The sequence below is a fragment of the Nipponia nippon genome, unplaced genomic scaffold (assembly GCF_047370975.1).
Source record: "Nipponia nippon isolate SJK-2023a ecotype South Korea unplaced genomic scaffold, ASM4737097v1 scaffold_1, whole genome shotgun sequence".
Lineage (NCBI taxonomy): Eukaryota > Metazoa > Chordata > Aves > Pelecaniformes > Threskiornithidae > Nipponia > Nipponia nippon.
Window position 1 is genome coordinate 135270803 of NW_028262290.1, and position 21334 is coordinate 135292136.

Below are 21334 nucleotides of genomic sequence, written 5' to 3' on the forward strand. Positions count from 1 at the left end.
TACTTTAACTATACTCTACCACAAACGTATAAAAGGGGGCAGTATAAGTATGGCATAAAAGTTTGCTGTCTCAAAAGCTCTACTTGAACCTGTAGTTGAAGTGACCTTCCGTCTTAGATATATAGTAAATATTTTCTTGCACTCTAATCTTAAAATAATAGGAAGTACTCCAAACAATTATGTTGCGGCTTTTTGCTCACATCAAAGTTGAAGTTTTTTTTTTTTTATTGCACCCTGCCAAAGCTTTCCATTATGAGTCACAAACTTTAGCTGTACAACAAGTTTGATTGTTAGCAATCAAGAAAAATTATTTATCAAAAAGCTCTCCTAGACTGTAAAATTAATAGTAAAATAGATTTAGCAGAAAACTTAAACGTGCACTGTTAGTTAGACTTTATTTCTTTTACAGATTTATTTCCTTTACCCAATATACTATTTAGAGAACTATTTGGGGTTTTCTGTTTAATTATGTGAGCATTTTTCCGTCCCTTAACAATTGTACTGTAGTTTGAAAAAGGAAATTGTGTTAGCTTCAAACATAAGAAATCCTTTGGGTGTTTTTAATGGATTCTGTCATTTATGATAATCATTTGAGAAAACACAAAGAAAGGAAAATGTGGCATGCTGCTAAGTAAGAGAACTTGTAAGTCAAAAAGAGCTGATAGTCAGGACTTCTAAAGTAGTCATTAGGAGGTTTTCTATCTAGTATTAACAGATAGTAATAGTTTTAAGTGAAAAATGAAACTTTCACGGTTGGTCTGAAAACCAATAGTATAAATAGTTTAAACATCTGAAAAATTTTATTTTATAACCCTTTTTATTTTGGTTTCCTCTGAAAGACAGGTAATTCCATTTAATTGCATGTGGGAAAGTACTTTCCACTGTTTTTCCATTTTTATAGTTAGTGTTATACTTCAGCACAACGTTGTAAAGTAAACTGTGAATGAAATAGTGGAATACACCCAGAACAGCCACCCTGTTTGGTAGGAGAGTGTGCGTGTATGTGTGTTTTTCTGTTCTTAAAAAAAGTCTGGATATCTACTAAAGGTATGTTATAAGCACAGCTGGGCCTGTTGGCTTCATTTTAATGCTTTCTGAGGGATAATAAGATTTACAAAACATGTCACTAAAACATATGCAGGCATATGCATTTGCACAGAAATCTATGATATTTCTTAAAGACCTAGACAGCGATTACATTTGTGCCTCATGCTGAAAGCTGTAATGCCACACTAGCTGAGCCATGTCTAAGAGGGGCAGCCAGCAAGGCAGGGAATGACCACGTGAAATTGCTTGTGAGGACCGCGACACTCATCAAGACTGTGAAATGGAAGGTGATTTGTGATCCTGCAATTCTGCAAGGTGCTACATACACTGCAGAAGCCAGTTACGAGTGTTTCAAAGGGACAGGTTTTAGAAAGAGTAAAAACATTTGAGGCAGACTGGGAAAAAAAAAGAAGGGAGAAAAGGCACACTAACATAGGATTAAGCAGAAATATTGGATGTTAGATTTGCTCCAGACACTGTTTTTTTCTGTCACATGTTCAACATATATAAAATTTTCACTACATCATTAAGGAGTTCCAAAGAAATCTGTTCCATGATGAATGGAAAAAAAAAATCAGCCAGTGTAACACACGTGGAAGAATTACACTGAAAAATACCACTGTGAAATGGCTTCCTGTTTCCTGTAGCAGCAAAATAATTCTTAGAAAGAGTTAAAGTAGAATTGTTGGTACCCATTTATATTTTCCTTTGTGTAACTGTATCCTGAAGACCTGCTTTGGAAAGATGGGTGAGTATGGCAATATGGAACCCTAAAGAAACTCCAACTGTATTAAACTTCTGTAAGTGTTTCAACTTTTATTGCTAAGTATGGAAAACTAAAAGCCTGGATTCTTTGGCTTATGTGCAAACTATTTATTTTTTTGTTCAGACAGGAGCTCATGCAATTGCAATAAAATTTTTTAAAAAAGCAAACTTAGAAGTCAGCAAGATTTTGACTGTAAGTAAGTTCTGCATGTATATTTTGAGAAAATATATATGTAGGAGCCTAAGAAAATACTTTTCTTTAATCAACTCAAGACTTATCATGATCATACACAATGGCAAAGATGCAGATCTATGTATACTTGTGAGAAAGCATCTCCTCAAAAAGCTCATTGGCCAAAAGGATTAAATCATCCAGAGTGCATTCTTTATCATCAAAGTATTTTAGGTTTGGTTTTTTTTTTTTTTTTTCAGACAGGAATTAAATATGCTCTTTGGTTAAACCTGAGTCCCAGAACACTGCCTATGTTGGCTGCTCTAGTATTTTTAGCAGGACAAGGGTCTCCCTGCTTCACAAAGTTAAGATGAAAACTACAACCCATCATTTTAGGGAGATAAGACTTGTTGAGAGGTGATCATCTAACTAGGTTCTGTATGTCACATGCTCTTTTCTTAAGCAGCCACTTTTCTACAGTTTGTAGTGCTTTAGATGCTTTAGATCTTTCATGTACCATCTTTGCAGAAAAAAAAAAAATGTTTTCCTAAGTACTTTTATACAATAAAGTAGGGCCAAAAGGCATATTTTAATGCCTCCTTGGAGTTTTGATAGAACTGCTATCCAGGGAAGGGCTTCCATCAGACCGATGGTGATGACTGAGGCATACACAGTGTTTGGGGTAGGTTTGGTTGCTCTTCACTTCTATTCTGCTTCCTTTGCATAGGAAAGAGCCTCTGTGGGAGATGTCTAATAGGTGAGACCCAAGGGAAGAAAGAGTATATAAACTCCTACCTCAACTACCGTTTTCTCCACTTGGATGTCTTTCTTCTAAGAGGCTTCTGCATGGAAAATTTCTTGGTTTAATTTTGTAGGTTATTCAGGAGGACCACTAATCTGTGGGGAGATGGTGCTGGCAGCTCTCACTCTCATTTAATGGAGCTCTTCTACATGAAAGCAAATTATAAAAATGGTTTGTTAAATACGTGAACAACCACCATGTGTATGTTATTTGATGCTGCATGTAAGAGATGTATCTCCAGAACTCCAAGTGGGAATTGGAAGTCCCACTGGATAAAGTCCTATTAAGATGCAGCCTGTAAAGTTTCTTTAAGGGAAATCGTGTGTCTCCTTTCCTAACATAAGCTGTAATTATACAAACATTTGGGACTGAGAGTAGTGTCTTCCACATGAAGATCTACTAACTAGTGTAATTATTCATATGAGAGAATTCATATGTTGTCTTCCATATTTGCATGGTTTGAAGAAGCGACATGTGCATGCTATATAGTTAGATTGACAAGATGACCTGGCAGAAGCACATCTTTTCCAGCATAGGTATCTTCAAGAACCTGCAGCATTAGCTATCACAGCGTTACGAATCACTGTTTCCGATGCTGCAGTGTAATTCCTAGACTTGTACTTTCAGGAGGCAGTAATAACAAAAAAAGTTGGCAGCAACAACTAGTAGGTAATGGTTTAGGATGGTATATAGCGTGTTTCAGAATACCCACAGGTTTTGCTGTGCCAGTTCATGGTTTTTTTGGGAGTGGATATGAGGCTGTTTTAAATCGTAAATTGTCACAGACTGGGTTAGAAAGCATTAACTCAATAAGCAAACAAAAGGTTGCTTTCACTAGAATGAAAAGAAGGATTCATGTAATTTTGACGTTGTACTTGTGCTACTGTGCAGCTTTGCCCGTTCGCACATGCAGAGTCGTGAATTATGGAAATGATGATGCTGTTTGTTCCAATTTTCAGAAAGGATTCTCTAAATACATTTAGTGAATTGCAGCTCCAGAAATACTTTTAATGACATTCTCAAAAGAGACACTCAGATTGAATATGTTCAGTGATTTGGAACTTTACTTTTAACTGAAAAAAATCTTCTAAGAATATTATTTAAATCGCTTTAAAGAGAAGAAAAATTATGAAACAAAAATAGATTAATTAAGTCTGCAGCATTTGGTTGCATAGTATCAACTGGTGCAAATAAGAATAGGTGCATCAAAATAAGCATAACTATGTAGTTTTGCATAGTCCAGGAGTTAACTAATTTTTTTGGTACAAAGATTATACTCAAAAGTAGGGAGTGAGGATTTGAATTAGGATCCTGCAAAGCAATGGACAATGTTTTGGACACAGGGTAATTTTACATATGATTTCTGAGCAACTTTGAAATGAAAATAGAAAAAAACATCATGGAAAAACTGCATAGTATTCTCTATTAAATGTCAAAAATGTTTGAAAGTGACTATTTCTGGGTAAATCTTGTTCTCACACGTAGTTGCTAGCAAAACAATAGGAACCATATGGAGACCTTTATGCCAGATCCTTGCTTGTGTCTCAGTGAACTATTTCATTTTGCCGGAAAATATAATTAACTATAAAGCAACAGAAACAATTAGATTAGGCAATTCAGCCAAATACCAGTACATGCTTCTGGCCATTAAAAAATATTGTTGTCCTCTCCATAATATCCCTTTGCAACTGTAATGGTACAAAGTTGCTTATTTTCTTCATATGTGTATTTCAGATTAATGATATTTTGCTAGATTATTGCTCTGATACTGAAGTTCTTTTCCCTAAGTTCATATCGTGAATATCTTGAAGGAAAAAAAAAGAAAAGCATTTGCGTTGAATCACGTATCATTGTTGTGTCCTATTGACGTTTAGAAGCTCTAAAGCTTTTGTTTCCATGTTAGTGATTTAAACAAATGTAGAGGAATTAAGTTTGAAACAAATGCTCTTTCTCACAACATTAAACTACTCAGAAGTAACAAGTTTTTTTGCATTGATTACTTTGTATAGATTGCTTCATTTTAAAGTAAATAACCATGCAGTAGTTGTTCTTTGCAAACACTTGAACAACATTTAGAGGAAGGTATGCAATTAAGAACATTTAATTTAGCCACCTTCACTATAAATTTATAGTGAAATAAATTTAGAAATAGGTTGTTCATGGTAGAGGCTTTCTGAGAATAAGCATTGGAAGATGTGAGTGAAAACCTGGAGACTGAATAACAACTCTAGGGGTGAAATTCTGATGGCCTTTTTGTCACAAATCATTAGTGGTTATTGTCACTACTCACTGTCAGTATGGATATCAGGATCTGAAAACCATCTACAACTGCTAATAGAGCGTTACCAAACTGACTGACTTTTGAAAATTCTTGTCTGGGATCTTCCATTGCAGGTATTAACTGAAAGTTCATTTCTGTCTGAGAAATGAAGGTATGTCAGCTTTTGAACTAATCCAAGAAAAGTAGCAGGTGCTTCTTGCACATTTTGCCTGTGATTCTGACCCAACCCAGTTAGCAGCAGATCTTTGTATCACGGATATTCTGACCAGTCTCTTTTCCCTATTCAGTGACCAGTCCTTTTTTTTCCTAGGCATGCATCAAAAGCAAAAATACCAAAATGACCACTTTTCATTTTCTACACATAGGGGTTAGATCCTGTGTTTGCTTGGTATGCTTCATCTCTCAGTGATGTAGAGAGAAGGAAATAGGAACTCTGGTGGGAAAATGCAAATGTTGGGATTAACAGCAATCCTTTCCTTAGAGTAAAGTCGAAGTAACTTTTGAGGGTGGGGAATAGTGCAATTAGTAATGATTCTTTGTAAAACAAATTGAGCTATTATTAAACTCAGGAAAAATCTAAGTCTCCAAAGATCTGTAGAACAGTCATTTATAGCTTTGAATGTCTTTCCAAATGGTACCCTCTACATCAGTTACCAACAAGCATTTTTGTCTAACAGGCAATATTAAAGATGCTGCCTGGAGTTTTTGAAAACTGATAAAAACAGTTCTGAGAAAGAGGTATGACCTGCACCCCTCAAAGCAGTGTTTAACTGCCCACATTACTTGACATCCAAAGAACAAAAGTTTGCAAAACAGAGACTGATAAGGTGCTAATACCTGCATGTAGGCTACATCTTCTGAGAGTGTGCCAGAATTTGTCTGGGAGAAGGCAGAGGACAGACGATATAGATTGCTGTATTTTTCACCAAGTGGTTTGTACCATCTGTATATATTTTATGCGTGCCTTTTGAGAGACAAGGAGTGCAACTTAGATCCCCCTAAGGCTTTGTTCTCTGTCTCTACACCTACCATTTGGCATAAGATGTAGCCAGTAGAAGAAAACTAAGGTTGCTGTGACTTTTTGCTTGTCTTAGTTGCAACAGCTGCAAAACAGATGTAGGCTGACATGAGTTCTGCCAAAAATCTCTTCCAAGTCTTCCACCCATTTTCCACCAAAGAGAAGCTAGTCAGGTGATATGAACAGAGACCTGAAGGTCAGAAAGAGATGGGAGCTCCCAATACTGGCTCTATAGAGACTGTTAAAAAGAAACAATCAGAAAACCTAGCTTTACTGCTTTGGAAATTAAAACAAACAAAATTTCTAAAATTACTATTCCAAGTAGTATGATGTCAATAGGAAATAAAAGGCAATCTGTACATGAACCCACAGCAACACTGCAGCAGAGAAAGAGATGACAGCAAGAGTTCATAACTGGTGTTCTTCTAACTGGCATCCATCTAAGTCTATTTTTAGATATATTTTCAATATCTCAAATGCATTAATCAAAATACCATTGTCTTGCTGGCCAGATCTTTGCTGAAACAAATTTCCTAGGATTACAGTTGTTCTGGTGTGTGAACCTCGGTGCTGAGAGGGAGTCAGCTTTCTGTGTACCTGTCTCAGGTTTCTGCATACCTCTCCAACTTTTGCTTTCAGCAATATTTGAATATATCATGTGGGTTTTTTCAGAGTATCTTGACTATTACAAATGAATTCAATGACATTCACAACAAGTAAATAAAAACCTGAAACTCTTCCACTGTGTCAATCTGCTGATGAAATCATACTGCTGACAAAACTGTGGCTGCCAAGCACTTACACTCCAAGGTAGTATCCAGCAATGGCAGAAATGTCTAAATAACCATTTGTCCAAGGATGCTTATATTCGCATAGGATCTCTGTGGGCTAGCATTGCTAGCAGTACTGAATCCTCTGTGCTGGCAAAGATGAAGGACAAATGCTACTCATGCAGATACATTTCCCTTTCCTTACATCAGTATCTCAGGAACCTGGATTTTAGATGCTAACCACATTTGTAAATTGGGAACTCAGAACCATGAGGATTAACCTGAACGATGACTTGGCTCAGTATGGTTTTAATTCTGTATTAATTATTTAATTCAGTAATTCTGTTTTCCTCATGGAACCATCTGCTTGTAGAATAATTGCTTGTGTTATAAATCTCAGTCACTTACAGAGATCAGCATCATCCTGAGAGACATTTGGATGGGTACTTCTGAAGTTTTTCCCTTTGACCATTCACAACTGCAGTAGCTACCAAGGTTTTATAACTTTGACCCCACTTGCTGTTGCATTTCCAGGCTTACGTCTCTTTCTAGTATTTAATTTTCAATATGGTGTCAGTGTCATCTGTAGGTGCATTACTTTTATTTAAGGTCGCAAGCTTTAGTTTGGAAACCAGTGAGCCATGGATCTTTCTTACAGAAAGTACTGACACAGGAAGACTTGGCTCATGGCCTCACACGGCCACAGGTTTATCAAGACAGTTAAGAGCACTTTAGCAGTGACTTGCATGAAATACTTTTCCATGTTGTACTGCAGAGAAGCAGTATGCACACCCACCTGCTTTCAAACATGTATGAAACACATCTCTGGTGGCATAAGAATGGTAAGTCTGAAGGCTAAGAAAAATGAGTTAGGTATCTGTCTTCAGTGATTCATTGGAATGCTGATATAGGGCTTTAAGTATTTAAGTTCAGGTCACCTACGTAGTATTTGGACCTTATGATGAGGTGGCAGACGAGGAAATTTCAAGGAAGAAAAGGAACGTGCATGTTTCTGCAATGGAAAAATGCGGAGAGAAGTTATAGTGACTCTAATTTGCCAACTAGTATGAAGGAAGAAATGTGAACTTCTAGGTTTAAGGTGGTTTTGATCTGTCAAGTTTTCTGTGCTGAGTTTGGATAACGGACCTTGGCCCCACACTGTAGTCATTGGGTGTGCTATCTAATGAGGTCCTATCCTAGAAAATCCCTACTCCAGTTGTGGCTGAACAGCTGCCAAACCCACTCAACAACGTTGGTGGATACCCTCAGTCATACACACCAGCAGTATAACCACGTCTGAAGCAAAGTTCTGTGTGTCATGTCAGCAAAAGTTAAGAGGTTTGGTGATTTGAACCCATTAGCTTTAAAACATTTTAAACTAATGACTATAGCACTGAGTCAAACATCAACAGTTCTTATAAAAAAAAAAAGTTCCCTTCCAAGCAACAGAGTAACTGACAAAAAGTGAAAACATAGATAGTTGACTGTAGTTTTGAAACCAGATCCACTGGCCAGTTGGACAGTTTCAGGCATGTTGATGATTCATCTGACACAGAGTCCCAGGGAGTGATTTCTTGTGGGCCTGTTCATTTGGATGTTGATGCAGGTTTCTATTTAAATCAGCAACTGAAGTGTGAATTTATCTGTGACATTTTTAAGATGGTTCATGAGGCCAGAATTTGACTAATGATACTCCTACTGATCTCCTGCTAATTTTGGATTTATAGGTGTTGTATGATACCCAAACTTATAAATGTCTGGTCCTTTTTTTTTTTTCCTTTCCACTCTCTCTTTCTCTGTTTTTTGGGGTTTTTTTTGGTTTTTTTTTTTTTATAGTTTGATCTCCATTTATTTAAACAGACTTTACTGACAGCAACAGAATGACTGTCACTGAGTTCAGTAGTTTGACTCAGGACCAAATGTACCTGTTTCTGAGAGTAGAAGGAATGAGGAGGGTGGTAATGAAACTTTCAGCAAAGCTCCTCTGATTGTGGCCAAAGTATTCCTTAGGCAATGAGCTGCAGTGGTAGCAAATTTCCTATACTGATACCAGCTGTGGCATTACCTCCCTACCTGCAGCTTGGCATGAGTAGGAGGAGATTGTATTATATGTGATGTGCTCACTGATTTCTTTTTGATGTGTGTCGAATTTCCTATGCTTCATCTGTTACCTTTCCCTGAAAGTGTAACTGGACTAAACCTTAAAGTGTGTTTGTTAAAATAGAGCTTTGACTTAAAGTATTAGTGAAATGATAGGAGAGAGAGATTCTTGAAGTATTACTTATTAAGGCACTAGTCAAATGATACACATCCTGTGCTGGGTGGATGCACTGAGAGTTGCCAGAAGTGGGAAGAAGTTGACGCTTTGCAGAAATTCTACAGAGAACTGTTAGGAAATGAAACACTGAAAAGTTTTACACTAAAGTTTGATGTGCGTGAATGGAAGCAGCAGCATATGACTGTCAGAATTACTTCTGCTTTCCTGATTTACAGTGAAGAATCCATAGGTATGAAAGCAAGGGTGTGTTTCTGAGAGAAGAAAGTTTGAAGAACGTAACTTAAGCACATTGTTATCTTTGGGCTTGTTTCCTATTTAGCTGTACGCTTGTCATTACTTCAATTTTTTAATCCTTTTTTTTTCAGATTCCCAAGAAGGAAACTACAAGTCAGAGGTCAACAGTAAACCCAGGAAGGAAAGGACAGCTTTCACCAAGGAGCAAATCAGAGAGCTAGAAGCAGAATTTGCTCATCATAACTATTTGACCAGGCTGAGGCGATATGAGATAGCAGTAAACCTTGACCTCACCGAAAGACAGGTACTGATGCAAAATAATAGACTTTAAATGCTTGCCCAATATTTACCAGTGGTTAGTATCTCCTCACAGTAGAGCTCTTCTTTATGTTACTAATAGATATGTTGACATATCAGATTGAATGTTTCTAGCAAAATGATATACATTTATTACCTCTCTGCTATGCAAGTAATTTATATTTTTATATGTACCAGCTACAGATTAGTTTCATCTAGTAGGCAGAGATGGAAGATAAAAGCACGAGTAATATATCTGTTAAACTGGTGGATATCTTTTCTAATTTGTCCACACTGATGTGGCTGAAGAAGTGGTAGGTCCCAAATACTGCATGCACAAGCAGTTGATTTGCCTGCATACAACAAATATGAGCATCTTGTTTTAGTCTATTAAATATATGCAGTTGCCATTTGTCCAGAGTTTCTGAACATCCTGTTTCCAGATGGCAGCAAGAATGGGAACACCATCAAAACTGGAATACAGTCATTTTTAACCACTTTATCTTACCCTGTGCTGTGAAAGCAGAGGAGACGATGGAATTTCTTATCACTGTTATTGGTTTCCTGCTCACCAAACCCTGGTCCGGGAAACACTTCTGCACGTGCTCAAGTTTCATCATGCATGTTGTCACATTGATTTCTAATGGAAATATTCGTGTTAAGCATGTACTGAAGTGTTTCAGGATCTCAACCCAACACACTAAACAGGTAGTCAAGTCACATTTTAAATAATAATTACATCAACACACACATTTAAAAAAATGTGTTTTAGTAAAGACATTTAGAATATTGGACTCAGGTACACCAAATCTGATGAAATACTACCTACAGTTTTATCATTAAAATTGAAAACTTTTTGCCCACAGATAGACAGTCATCCTTTCTTCAGGAATCAATGTTAGATTGAGGGATTGCTTTAGATACAATCAGTAAAATGACGATATATTCAAGGTAAGGTATCAAAATAGCACCATGATTTGTGAACTCTAGATATGAGAAGTTTTGCAATTTTCTTGAGTTTCATTAACACCTGCTATAAGCAGACATCTCAATAAAAATCCAGCCTTTTCAATACATATGCACACACATTTACTCTCACAAGCAAATGAAACAATTTTTTTCTTTGAAGGCTTCTAGAGAATGGCTGTCCCTTCCAGCTTGTCAAGAAGGCGGCAGTAATTTCTCTTGTTTGACTTGAATCCATTGCCAGGTTCCACTTAAATATGTTTGTTATATTTGTGAAGCACACCATTTTGTATCAAACAATTGATAAAATTTTGCCTTTTTCATTTCCACTGACTAAGGTAAGCTGGGACAATTAGATTAATGTAGAGTCAGTGCGGAACTGAGTAAAAATAAATAAATTTAAAAATGTATCTGCTGGCCAATTTGATGGGAATCAGTCAGCTGAATTCAGAAAACATATCCCCATATTTAATAATGGTGAATTTGGCCTGGAGTTTAAGTATTCTCCCTGATAAATTCTTTATTCTTTTCTGCAAAGATCAGGTTGAGTAGTACAACTAAACGAAGAGACAGTCCACTATCCTAAAGGAAATAGTTAAACTAAAAGCATTTAACATACTGAAAAGGGACAGAAAAATATTGAACATCATTGTCTTTGGAGGAGAAAATACAGCCTGTGCTACACAAGCACAGAGAATTCGTTTAAGTCATTGGAGCACTTGCTGTTTTCTAGCTGTCACATAACGTCAGTTCTAAGCATTCTGCTGATAATCGTGATAATTTCTACAGAATTATAATTAGTCTATCTAATTATGTAACGTAATTCTTCTCTGCTTCCCCAGATTATCACAGAGTGACAACTGAGCTGCTAGAGATAACTCCTTTCCTTCCTTCCTTCCTTCCTTCCCTTCTTCCTTCCTTCCTTCCCGCCGTCCTGCTTAAAGCCACCCGTGCTTAGAAAAGGAACACATTAAGATTTTTAGCTCGATGGACTCCAGTTCTGTATCTTGCCACAATAAAATGGTCTGAGAGAAATAAAAATGATAGCATAAAAACTGTATTGTTAATTGAAAACAAAAAGAAAACGGAGAGAAAATTCTGGACATACTTTTCAGTTTCTGCGTCATACTAAACCAAGTAATGATGTCACTTCCAATGTTGTCAATTAGAAATGTCTCTTTTTTAAATCAAAAATATTTCTTTGATGGAAAAATGGTGTAAATAGGCATGGAACTGGGTGTCGGTTTCCATGGTATATGGCAGTCTTCAGAAGTTGAAGACAGTAAATCAAAAGGCTTGACTCTTCTTGCATACTTGTTTTACATCAGTATTCCTACAGTGACTTAAGAAAAAATACTTAAGGGTGAACCTCGTATGACACTAATATTTCTTTTTTTTTTCCAGTTAAGCTACTGAACTCATATTCAGGACCTGTCTTTCTGTCATTAGCAGAATGAATGATTATTCTTGAGCGGGATAACAGCACTTATTTGTGTACTTACTACTGTTATTACTTTCTTTTACTAGCTGTCCCAACAGAGGAGATCATATTTGACACCTGTCTTAAACAGATGCAACAAACCCAGTCCTTTCTCTAAAATTATTATGACTGAACTAAAATATATTGATGGAATTCCAAAAAACCCACTCTCCAGTGAGGTAACATTTTTAGAAAATTACTATTTCTGGAACAGTTTTCCTTTACTATTTTTCCCCCAAAGGCTGCATTGCAGAAAATGGTACCTGATAGGCAGTAGTTCCTTTGTCTGCAATAAGTGAACACACAAGTGATAAATTCGATCTCATCACAGGCTATAGACCTATTTGTGTTGGAAGCTCTCTTGATCTCTCATGAAACATTGAATTGGCACACAGAGAACTGAACCTTGCTTCAGATAATACAATGACAAAAACCAGCAGTTGGTATCAGGTGAACTAATGTATCTGCTCAGAAAATAGGTTTGAGAGCAGGTCTAACCGCTGATGGAATGAATTGTTTGGCATAATTGTTTTTATTAGGTTTTTAAAAAATGAAAAGCATCATCTTATTCAGCGGGCAGAAGAACAAAAGCAATCTGGTGAAAGTATTGTTGGGTCATCCTAAAGTTACAACTTTCAGTTATTTCCCAAGATGTAAGATAAATCACGGAGCTTATTATCTTAAGAAAGCTCTATCTTCCTCTTGACTATAGTGATAATTTCAACCATACGCCGCAGCTTAAAAGAGGCACTGACCAACTAACACTTCATAATTACCTTCCTGGCATTTAAACAAGCTGTAGAAAAAAGCACATGTCTGACCATATTTAAAAAGCTATATAAGGGTATTAAAGTTTTCTACAGTCATCAAAGTAAGGCTCCATTTGGCTTTTGAAACAACTTACAAGATCAGTTAAAACATAAATGACTCATGGAAGGCCATTTCACAAAAATAATAATGAAAAAAACCCTCACAACATATGGATCAGGAGAAGGAAGTAATCCTATCACTCCCTAAAAAGGAAACCTGAGTTACAAGACAGGAGGATGAAATGAAATAAGTGCCTCAATTGCCTAGATATTAAGAGTGCACTTTGAGAGCATTATAAGCACATCTGGTGGTAGGATGGCTCTATTATGGTATTGTAAGAATTCCAGCAGTATAGGTACATATAATTCCTGCTCCATCTCTTATAGAGTGCACTCACAATCCCTGCTCAGCCAGCAGTTAATAATTTTCAGCTGGCAGGCCTCTATTATATTTTGAAGAGCCAGTTAGACTAAAAACTGTCTTAGCTCCCTAGATATTTGTAACCTTGACAAGCGCATTCTTGGCTTTTTTGTACATCCAGATAAACTTGGAGAAGGTTCCATGCAAACTTTTTAATATCTCGCTGTGGGATGAGGAGAGGAACCAGCTGCAGTGGGGTATCAGAGGCGTGGCAAAATGGACATTTTTATGGAGTTGGTCCTGCCAAATATAGAAAGAGTAGGAGATCTTTCCACCTCGCAAGATCTTTTTGCATGGAGCTAATCAAAAGAGTAATGTTGCAGTTCTGCAGGCTAGCTAAGGTTACCGGAATAAACAGTCCAAATATGTAATGCTTCTGTTTGCCAACATAAACGGAAAATCCCACCTAGTCAGATTAAATTCTGCTGATGGCAATGAGAAGGTTTATTTCTTCTTAACTTTAATTTCCAATACCCACCCAGAAGACACCAATCATTTATAAAAGGCCTGGAGCCATTGATTTTGCATAGACAAGAGACAAAATTTTGTCAAAATGAAGAGTGCTTTTGCATCTGTGTGTGGCTTCCATGTACGTGGTACCAACACAGGATGAGTGACAAAGGAAGAAGCTTTCCAATACCTTTTTCTACCAGAAAGAGAAGTGGGCAGCATTATAATTTAAATGCATATGGGGATGTTGGTATAGTATGTAGGGCAATGGGGCCATAACCCACACTGTAGTACTGCATTGCTATGACTATACAAATAATAAATGAAGTTTTCCATCAGAAAAGTTTCCTCCAGACCAGGTTACCTCAATCCTTCATCACAAGTGACTATATTAAAATCCTTTTCGGCATCGCAGAGCTCGTGGGAGGCTAATCATTGCATTTTTCAGACTTGACTGGTAAGGTAAGAGTAGCTCCCCTTAGTCACCTGTGTGAGAAACCAGGGAGCTCAATGTTCCTCAATTAGGTGTTTGTTCTGAACCACCTCTGGCAGAGTCAATGTCTCTCCATGCATAACACAGCATGACTAGTTTCCTACTTTAGGAACCTAGATTTCTAAGGTTAGGTGGTGAAATTATTCCCCTGTATGCTTTCAAACAAAAACAATGGATTGATAGGACAAGCTTGACCATATCTGTCTGATTTATTGTGCTGTCACATCTTTTCTGAAAGGCAGCTGCTCATTCCAAGCTTCCATGTGCTAAGCACTCTCTATACACACTATAATAATGAGCCTGTGTGGCTTGAAATCTTTTGGATTGTTTGTTTTATTTAAAGTAACACTCTTAATAAAATAAAACTCACTAATACTTTTATATTTTTTGTGAGCAATATAAATACCAGCAGTAAGAGTTACTCTGCTAACTCAGTTTGTTCTTTCTTAGGAAAGAATGCTCCTGGCAAACTTAATTATAACTCGTGCATAATTTTGATCTGTACGATAATTCTTTAAAAAAAAAAAGTACATGGCAAAACTTCAAACAGTGTATTTATTTGTGCAGTATTGATTGAATTCAAACAAGCAATTCCATGTGCAAAGATCCAAGTGCCTCAAGCTGTTAGCTGTGAATGGACCCTACACCTGCAGAGAAACGCCATGGGGTTCAGGGTGGGGAGAAACCTCTGTCTGTGCCAAGCTGCATATGCGATATAGACAGAAATATTAGCAGCTCATACAGCTCTGCTGTCCCATAGGCCTACTTTTTCTTAGACACAAGTCTGGAAAGATGCGGCTTCTTCTGTTGCCTGTTTAAGGAGATAGAAGCCTTTTAGGTTCGTCATTTATGGCCACTTTAGAAAACACAGAGAAGAAATCAGTGAGGAACAAATGGTATTGGAGAGGTACAAATGAACATGTAGAATAAAGGAGATATTTTTTTATGCAGGGCATTGAAAAATGTAGAATCTCTTTCCGGTTTCACTAGTTCCTTCTCCTCAAGGCAGGCCCTGCTGAAAACAGCTGCAGCTTCTTGAGGCTTACTAGCTTTAAAAGTGGATGTTGATTTTGAGGCTAGTTTACTGTCAAAAGACTCAGGACTGGCTTGTTTTGGAAGGCAAAAAGGTCCCTCCAGATTTGAAGTCATGAACTGTGAAACTAGTTTAAGTGAATACAAGTAAGGGTGCTTCTTACTTGGGCAGGGAGTTGGCTTCCATAGCCATAGAGCCCTAGAGGATTGTCATGGGCCAGTAGTCAGAGGTTCCTTTCTGCTGAGCCCCACTTCTTGACATTTGCCTTTCTTCTTACTAAAGTAGTAGCAGAAAAAAGCATCAACATACTCATCCAAAAGCCAGCCTTGATTACCCACCGTCTTTTAACTTTCACACTCAGTTGACCTGTGCAAAATGGGTGCAGAGTGATGCATGTTAGAATTTTTTTCTCATGAAATAAAATGCTCTACATGTGAGTAATTCATGCAGGTAAATGCTTACACAAAGAGACAAAGCTTAGCTGAAGGTGATCTTCCCCACAAATCAGTTTTCCACCATGTGTTTCTTTTGTAGATTTCTATATATACGCAAAGAAATTGGATGAAGGTAGACTCTGAAAAGATAAATTATAGGAGAATAATGTAAAGGGAGTTCTAGCAGCAGCCTCACAGATTGCCTTTCTTTGCCTCTGGATAAAGAAGAGAGACTAATTTTATAAGAAATACTCCCTTAGATTATGTACAACAAGCCAATAGGAGGAAAGAACCTGAAATAGCATGACCCATTCTGCTTAAGGTATGTTAACCTTGAAGCCTAGTTAAGAGAGGTTTTGAATAGGGAGGGTTAGCTGTTTGATCATTAAAATAATTTTGAAGATCAGTGGTGGAGAAGGTGGCAGTTCTTTGGATGGAGAAGAGGAAGGTAAACTGAAATGCTCTCAAAGACTTCTGAAAGTGGAATGAAATACTCCTATCACTGCTCTCCTCTGAAATATAATGTCTATTCCATCCCTGTCTAAACGTGGGAGGTAGAAAGGAGAATGTATCACCTAAGCAGTACCCAAACCTCAACTGACTTCTATGTAACAAAAAACCAGAACTCACTCCTACACCTTCCTGGGTGCCAAAAGCTCCAGCTGTCCTTTGTGCACCTGCCAAAACCTCCCCTTTTTCTCAACAGCTGCTGCAAAGTACTTGTGCACATTCACTGCAAAGTCCTGTAACGTAACACTGAGCAGACTGCTTTAAATCAGTGAGCAGGTGACTTAAGCAATTTTAATCAGAAGGTTCTGGTACCACTCATTAATTTCCAAAGAAAAGTTATTTTTCTCCAATTCAGGTATTTTTGTATTATTTCATAATAACTAAGAAGACATTTAATACTCAGATTTATTTAAACTGGTTTTAAGCTCAAAATATATGCAAGATTTTTAAGAGGAGTTTTTTAGAATAGAAATTGGAATTCCTTTAAATCATATAAAGAAGAAAATTAAGTTTAATTGAATAAAACTACCTTAACTTACTCTCCCATGTATCCAGCATGACTGAAATCCAGCTGAACTATTTAAAATCTCATGTTATCTTTAGTTACTGAAGTGAACTGATAACTCTGGCTACCATTTCTGTAAATATTTTAAACTAATAGATTTGATTCTTCCAACCCTTATATTTATTCATAGTCTAGAACAGGAAAAGAAACTTTCCTGGTTTTACATTCCTATGTGCTTTTATAAGTTTGTTGAATAAATTATCACAAAAATACTATTTTTATATATGCGAAAAAGGTAAGTTTCAGCAGTATAACACCAGTGATTTCTGTAAAGTTCAGGAGTTTGACCTTCTTTAAAACTTGGCAGCATAAGTGTACTGTCTAAAAATAACAGGAATGTTTTCAGAGCCAAAGAAAGTTGAGAAGTAAACTTTTCAATTTTTTTAATTTTGAAGAGTCAGGGTTATTTTTTGTTATCCATATGTTTGTCTGCATTAGAGGAAAGTAAATCGTCAGATTAAAAAAAAAATAATAAAAGAAAATGGACAATGGCTAAACAGGGGCAGAATGCTTAAAAGGCTTGGTGATGCGGTCTTTCCGACACCTCATTTAGGTATAATAAAACACGGAATTTGGGATACTGACTTCAAAGACTCATACTTAGAAATATGCATCCCTTATAGCAAAATAATACCTTCAACTGGCACAGCGCTCTTGTTTCTAATTTTTAAGGTTCGTGAGATATCAGGCCTCAAATTTTAATCTCGTTTGGGACTCATGCCACTAAAATCTGGAATCAAAAACCTAATTTAGGAAAGAATCTTTCATTTCAGAAAATACCTTTTTTAAAGAGAAATGTCTTTTTTCTTAAAAGAAGAAAGACAGCAGACGGTGCAACTAAGGTAATTTGAATTCAGTCATGCTTTCATTTTTCAGACAAGAATGTCTTTATTTAGAAATATTAATTATAGAAAGTATCTGTTTAGTTTTTCTCTGTAAGTACAGAATGCTAAAATCCCATGTCAGAAGGAAGTATCTGCATTCTACAGAGCATGGTAGAAGTCAGCTATTCTTAAAGTTAATGTGACTGAAGTTCTCTATTGAAGGAGTATTAAATCAGAAGTTTAGGTGATATGCTCATTTGGAACCAAAATGATGTGTTGATGTCCACATCATGAAGTTGTATTAAAGATATACATGCAAGACAGCACATAATGTGGCCCTTAAGCCTACTAAGGACCTATATATCATAAGTATATAATGATTACTTTAGTAATGTCGACACTAACAATGTCAGCCCCCTTGTTTTGAATCTCCTCCTGTGATTCCTACAGAGTAGACCTTAAAACAAATCGGTCACAGCAAAAACATTTCTCTTGTACAGCAGGAGATGCACAATGTGAAATCATTTACTCGTATCTTAAGTAACAGTCTAATCATCAGATGTGGAGATGCAGATGCTAAACAACTTGTTGACTAAGGGAAAAGAAACTGTGCTCTCGTGCCAGTAAGCAGATGTGCTCAATAGACTGGCTCATAAGTGCTGATTTAGAAACAGCTGTAAATGCTACCATCATCTTTAATATAGTTCATTTCCCTCCACTTCCTTTGTTTTCCGTACATACATATGCTTGCTCTATACAGTTAAGTTGTGCTAGTGAGAGGGTGGAGAAGAGGGAGTGCATTTTAATAAACAATAGGCAATCAGACCTGATTTTGGGAGGTGGTGAGCACTCAGCTCACTTAGACTTGAAAAACAGCATAACAAGGTTCATAAAACCTATAGAATCAAGTTTTTCATAGTAGATCTTTAAACTACTTTAAAAGGATATTGGTTTTGCAAAAGTTGTAAATGGCACAAGCTAGTTCTTTCACTGGAAAAAAGTTTAAGAGTTTTTCAAATTCACTTCAGTAAGGGCTTTTTCTCTCTCCTTTATTTTTGTTTTAATTTTTTCTTTATTTTTCTTTCTGTCATTCTCTCCTTTTGCTCTCTCTCTCTCTTTCTTTCTTTCATTCTCTCTTTATTTCTCCTCTCCTTTTTGATTCTCAGGGTGTTTTGTTCTGATGCATGTTTTGTGGAACACCTGTAAGTTTCACAAGAGTTGTGTGTTTGAAAAGCATAGTTTTCCATGAATTCAGATAAACTGACACTCTGAAGTACTTCACACAAAGTTTGCTTCACTTCCTTCCTATTACCAAAATATAGATGGATCACATATCAGTAACAACTATACCCTCCATAACTGACTCTTCAGCTCCAAAGGAAGTTCAAAATTCCAGTATCTGAATTTGATCTCTAGAGGAAATAACAAGTGAAGGACCTGTCTCATATTATTAGCACATGAGCATTAAAGACTTCATCTAGAGTCCATTGAACTAGATGGAAAAACTCACACTGACATTAGTGTACTTTGGATCAGGTCAAAAGTGGATTTCAGTACTTTATAATGGAGGGCATAAAGAAATATATATAAAAAATACGTAACGTATTCCCTCATATAAGAGTCCCTTTGTATGTTAACGCACCAACAGGCATCAAAATAAATGTATAACATTTTCAGTAATAAACTTTACTATAATTGATTTATAGCTTTTGAAAATAATCTTTGACATACTAGATAAAGAAATTTCTTATTTGATATTCTCTTAGTGAATCAGATGCAGATTATTTGAAGTCATTAATAAAAAAGCCTGAAGTTTTTTTTTAACTTTATTTTTTCTTTTTTAAATTGTTACTATTTTCTCTTTATGGGAAGCCTGACCATCTATATGCCAGTCAGTAGTATACCTTCTCCTATGGGAGCACCAGGGTTACTCTCTTTCCCCTACACTCAAGAGAGTGCATGCAAAAGTAGCTGGAGTCCTTTTAGCCCTACTTTTCTTAAATGCCATGTTTCCCAGACAGTGGGTCATGTGCAGACATAGCATATGCATACTGGATCCTCTGAGGAATTTATGTATCTTGTGCTTATTCTTGAAAAGGGAAATCATCGTCCTTTAATTGATTTATATCAATTAATATACAGATGCTGACCTAGACTCATCCTTGGTGGAGGCATTTCAGGGCATGGTCGGATGAACTAGTCTGAGGGCAGATGATCTGAATGAAGAGGTACTCCCCAGCCTGTCCGTGGCTACTTATTACCTGGAAGCTGGTGTCACTCAGTTCTCCTGGGTTTAACGCTCAAAGAGAGAGACTGGTTTCTACCGTGTTTTCGTGAAGTGACCTGAATTATAAAAAGCAGCAGCAACAAAATATTGTAAGAAAAAATGGAAAACAAAAAAGAATAATTTATTAAGTTGGAGTCAAAAAAGGCAAGCGAGCAGATGTGAGAGTTTAGCTCTGTCTGTGAGAGGAGAACAGAAATGAGCACCTGCATCAGGAGCCAGGCAGCAATCGTCCTGCTCACGTTTGTTCCAACCAGAACAGTTTCTGACAATGATTGTAGGACTATTAGCTTCAGTTTCTCAAGTATCCAAAAATGAAATGGACGCATCTGGAAGGTGGTTTGCCTGGATCTCTCCTGTTCCAGTAAGTTAAAGTGAGCTGAATCCAGGTCGTGCATTGAAATTTTTGCTTCAAATGCATTGCTGTTATTTTTCTTGAAACCACTTTTTGTATACATTATTATTTTGTTTTAGGCTCTCAATGCTGTGACTTATTCTGTCAATTTTCAAGGACATAAAGATATCCAGAGAATTGCTTAGATCTTCTAAACATCACCCCAAGCCTGTCATTTCTTCTTATTGAATAAAATTCTCTGGTCCCTTATTTCAGAAGAAGAATGATAATATTCTGTGGTACTGGGTTGAATCCGAAGTCTATTATTTTTGATGTTTAGATTATGATTGCAGTTCCATCTACTGCACTGTCTGGCACCAGTATAGTAGTGTCTTTTACAAGAGAAACTTCATTGTCTTAAAAAGCAAAAATAAAAAAAAAATGTCACCTTAACTTCCCCTGGAAAGCTGCCAATGCTGTACTAATGCTGTACCCTTTTGAAGACACTCTTTCCATGGACACCTCTGATACATTACCCGAGTATGAGAATTCCCAACATCACAGCAGCCAGTAATAAATACCTTCCCCTTTACACTCCTTTCACTTTACAAGCCAGATTCTTTGGCTCTGATGAGTTGACTAAAGGAAGGGATGTGCTGTTCTTTGAGGCTCTTAACTAACCTGGAATCATTTTGCTCTGTTCCCAAGTGATTGGCTTTAACAGCTCACATTGGCTGTAACAGGAATAGAGCATAAAAAAATAAATATACCTCTCTTCCTTCCCACGTATGTACATACAGATAGTGACGTTAACTATCAGTAGTAAAATTTTAATGTAAAATTCAAAGTGATAGGAAAGGTTAAACACTGCAATGTTTCCTGGATGTATAAGACAGATTCAGCAAAACAGCATTTTTGTGGCTCGATTACTCATGTTGTACAATATGTCCTGCTGTGCCTGTTCCTTGCTGTTTCTTTTAAAACTCTGAAACACATTCTGCTAAACGCAGCAGAGGATACACCGACATTGCAAGCTTTCTTGCTTTCTTTCCAAGTGAAAAGTTGCA

General features: G+C 36.8%; 1 protein-coding gene across 1 annotated transcript in view; it reads left to right on the top strand.

Annotated features, from left to right (window-relative positions):
* MEOX2 (mesenchyme homeobox 2) overlaps nucleotides 1-21334 on the top strand; it is a 53278-nt gene that overhangs the window by 29419 nt on the left and 2525 nt on the right. Inside the window, exon 2 of the mRNA XM_009461161.2 lies at nucleotides 9499-9671. Coding sequence (XP_009459436.1) covers nucleotides 9499-9671 — 173 coding nt within the window. The remainder of the gene's footprint in view (nucleotides 1-9498; nucleotides 9672-21334) is intronic.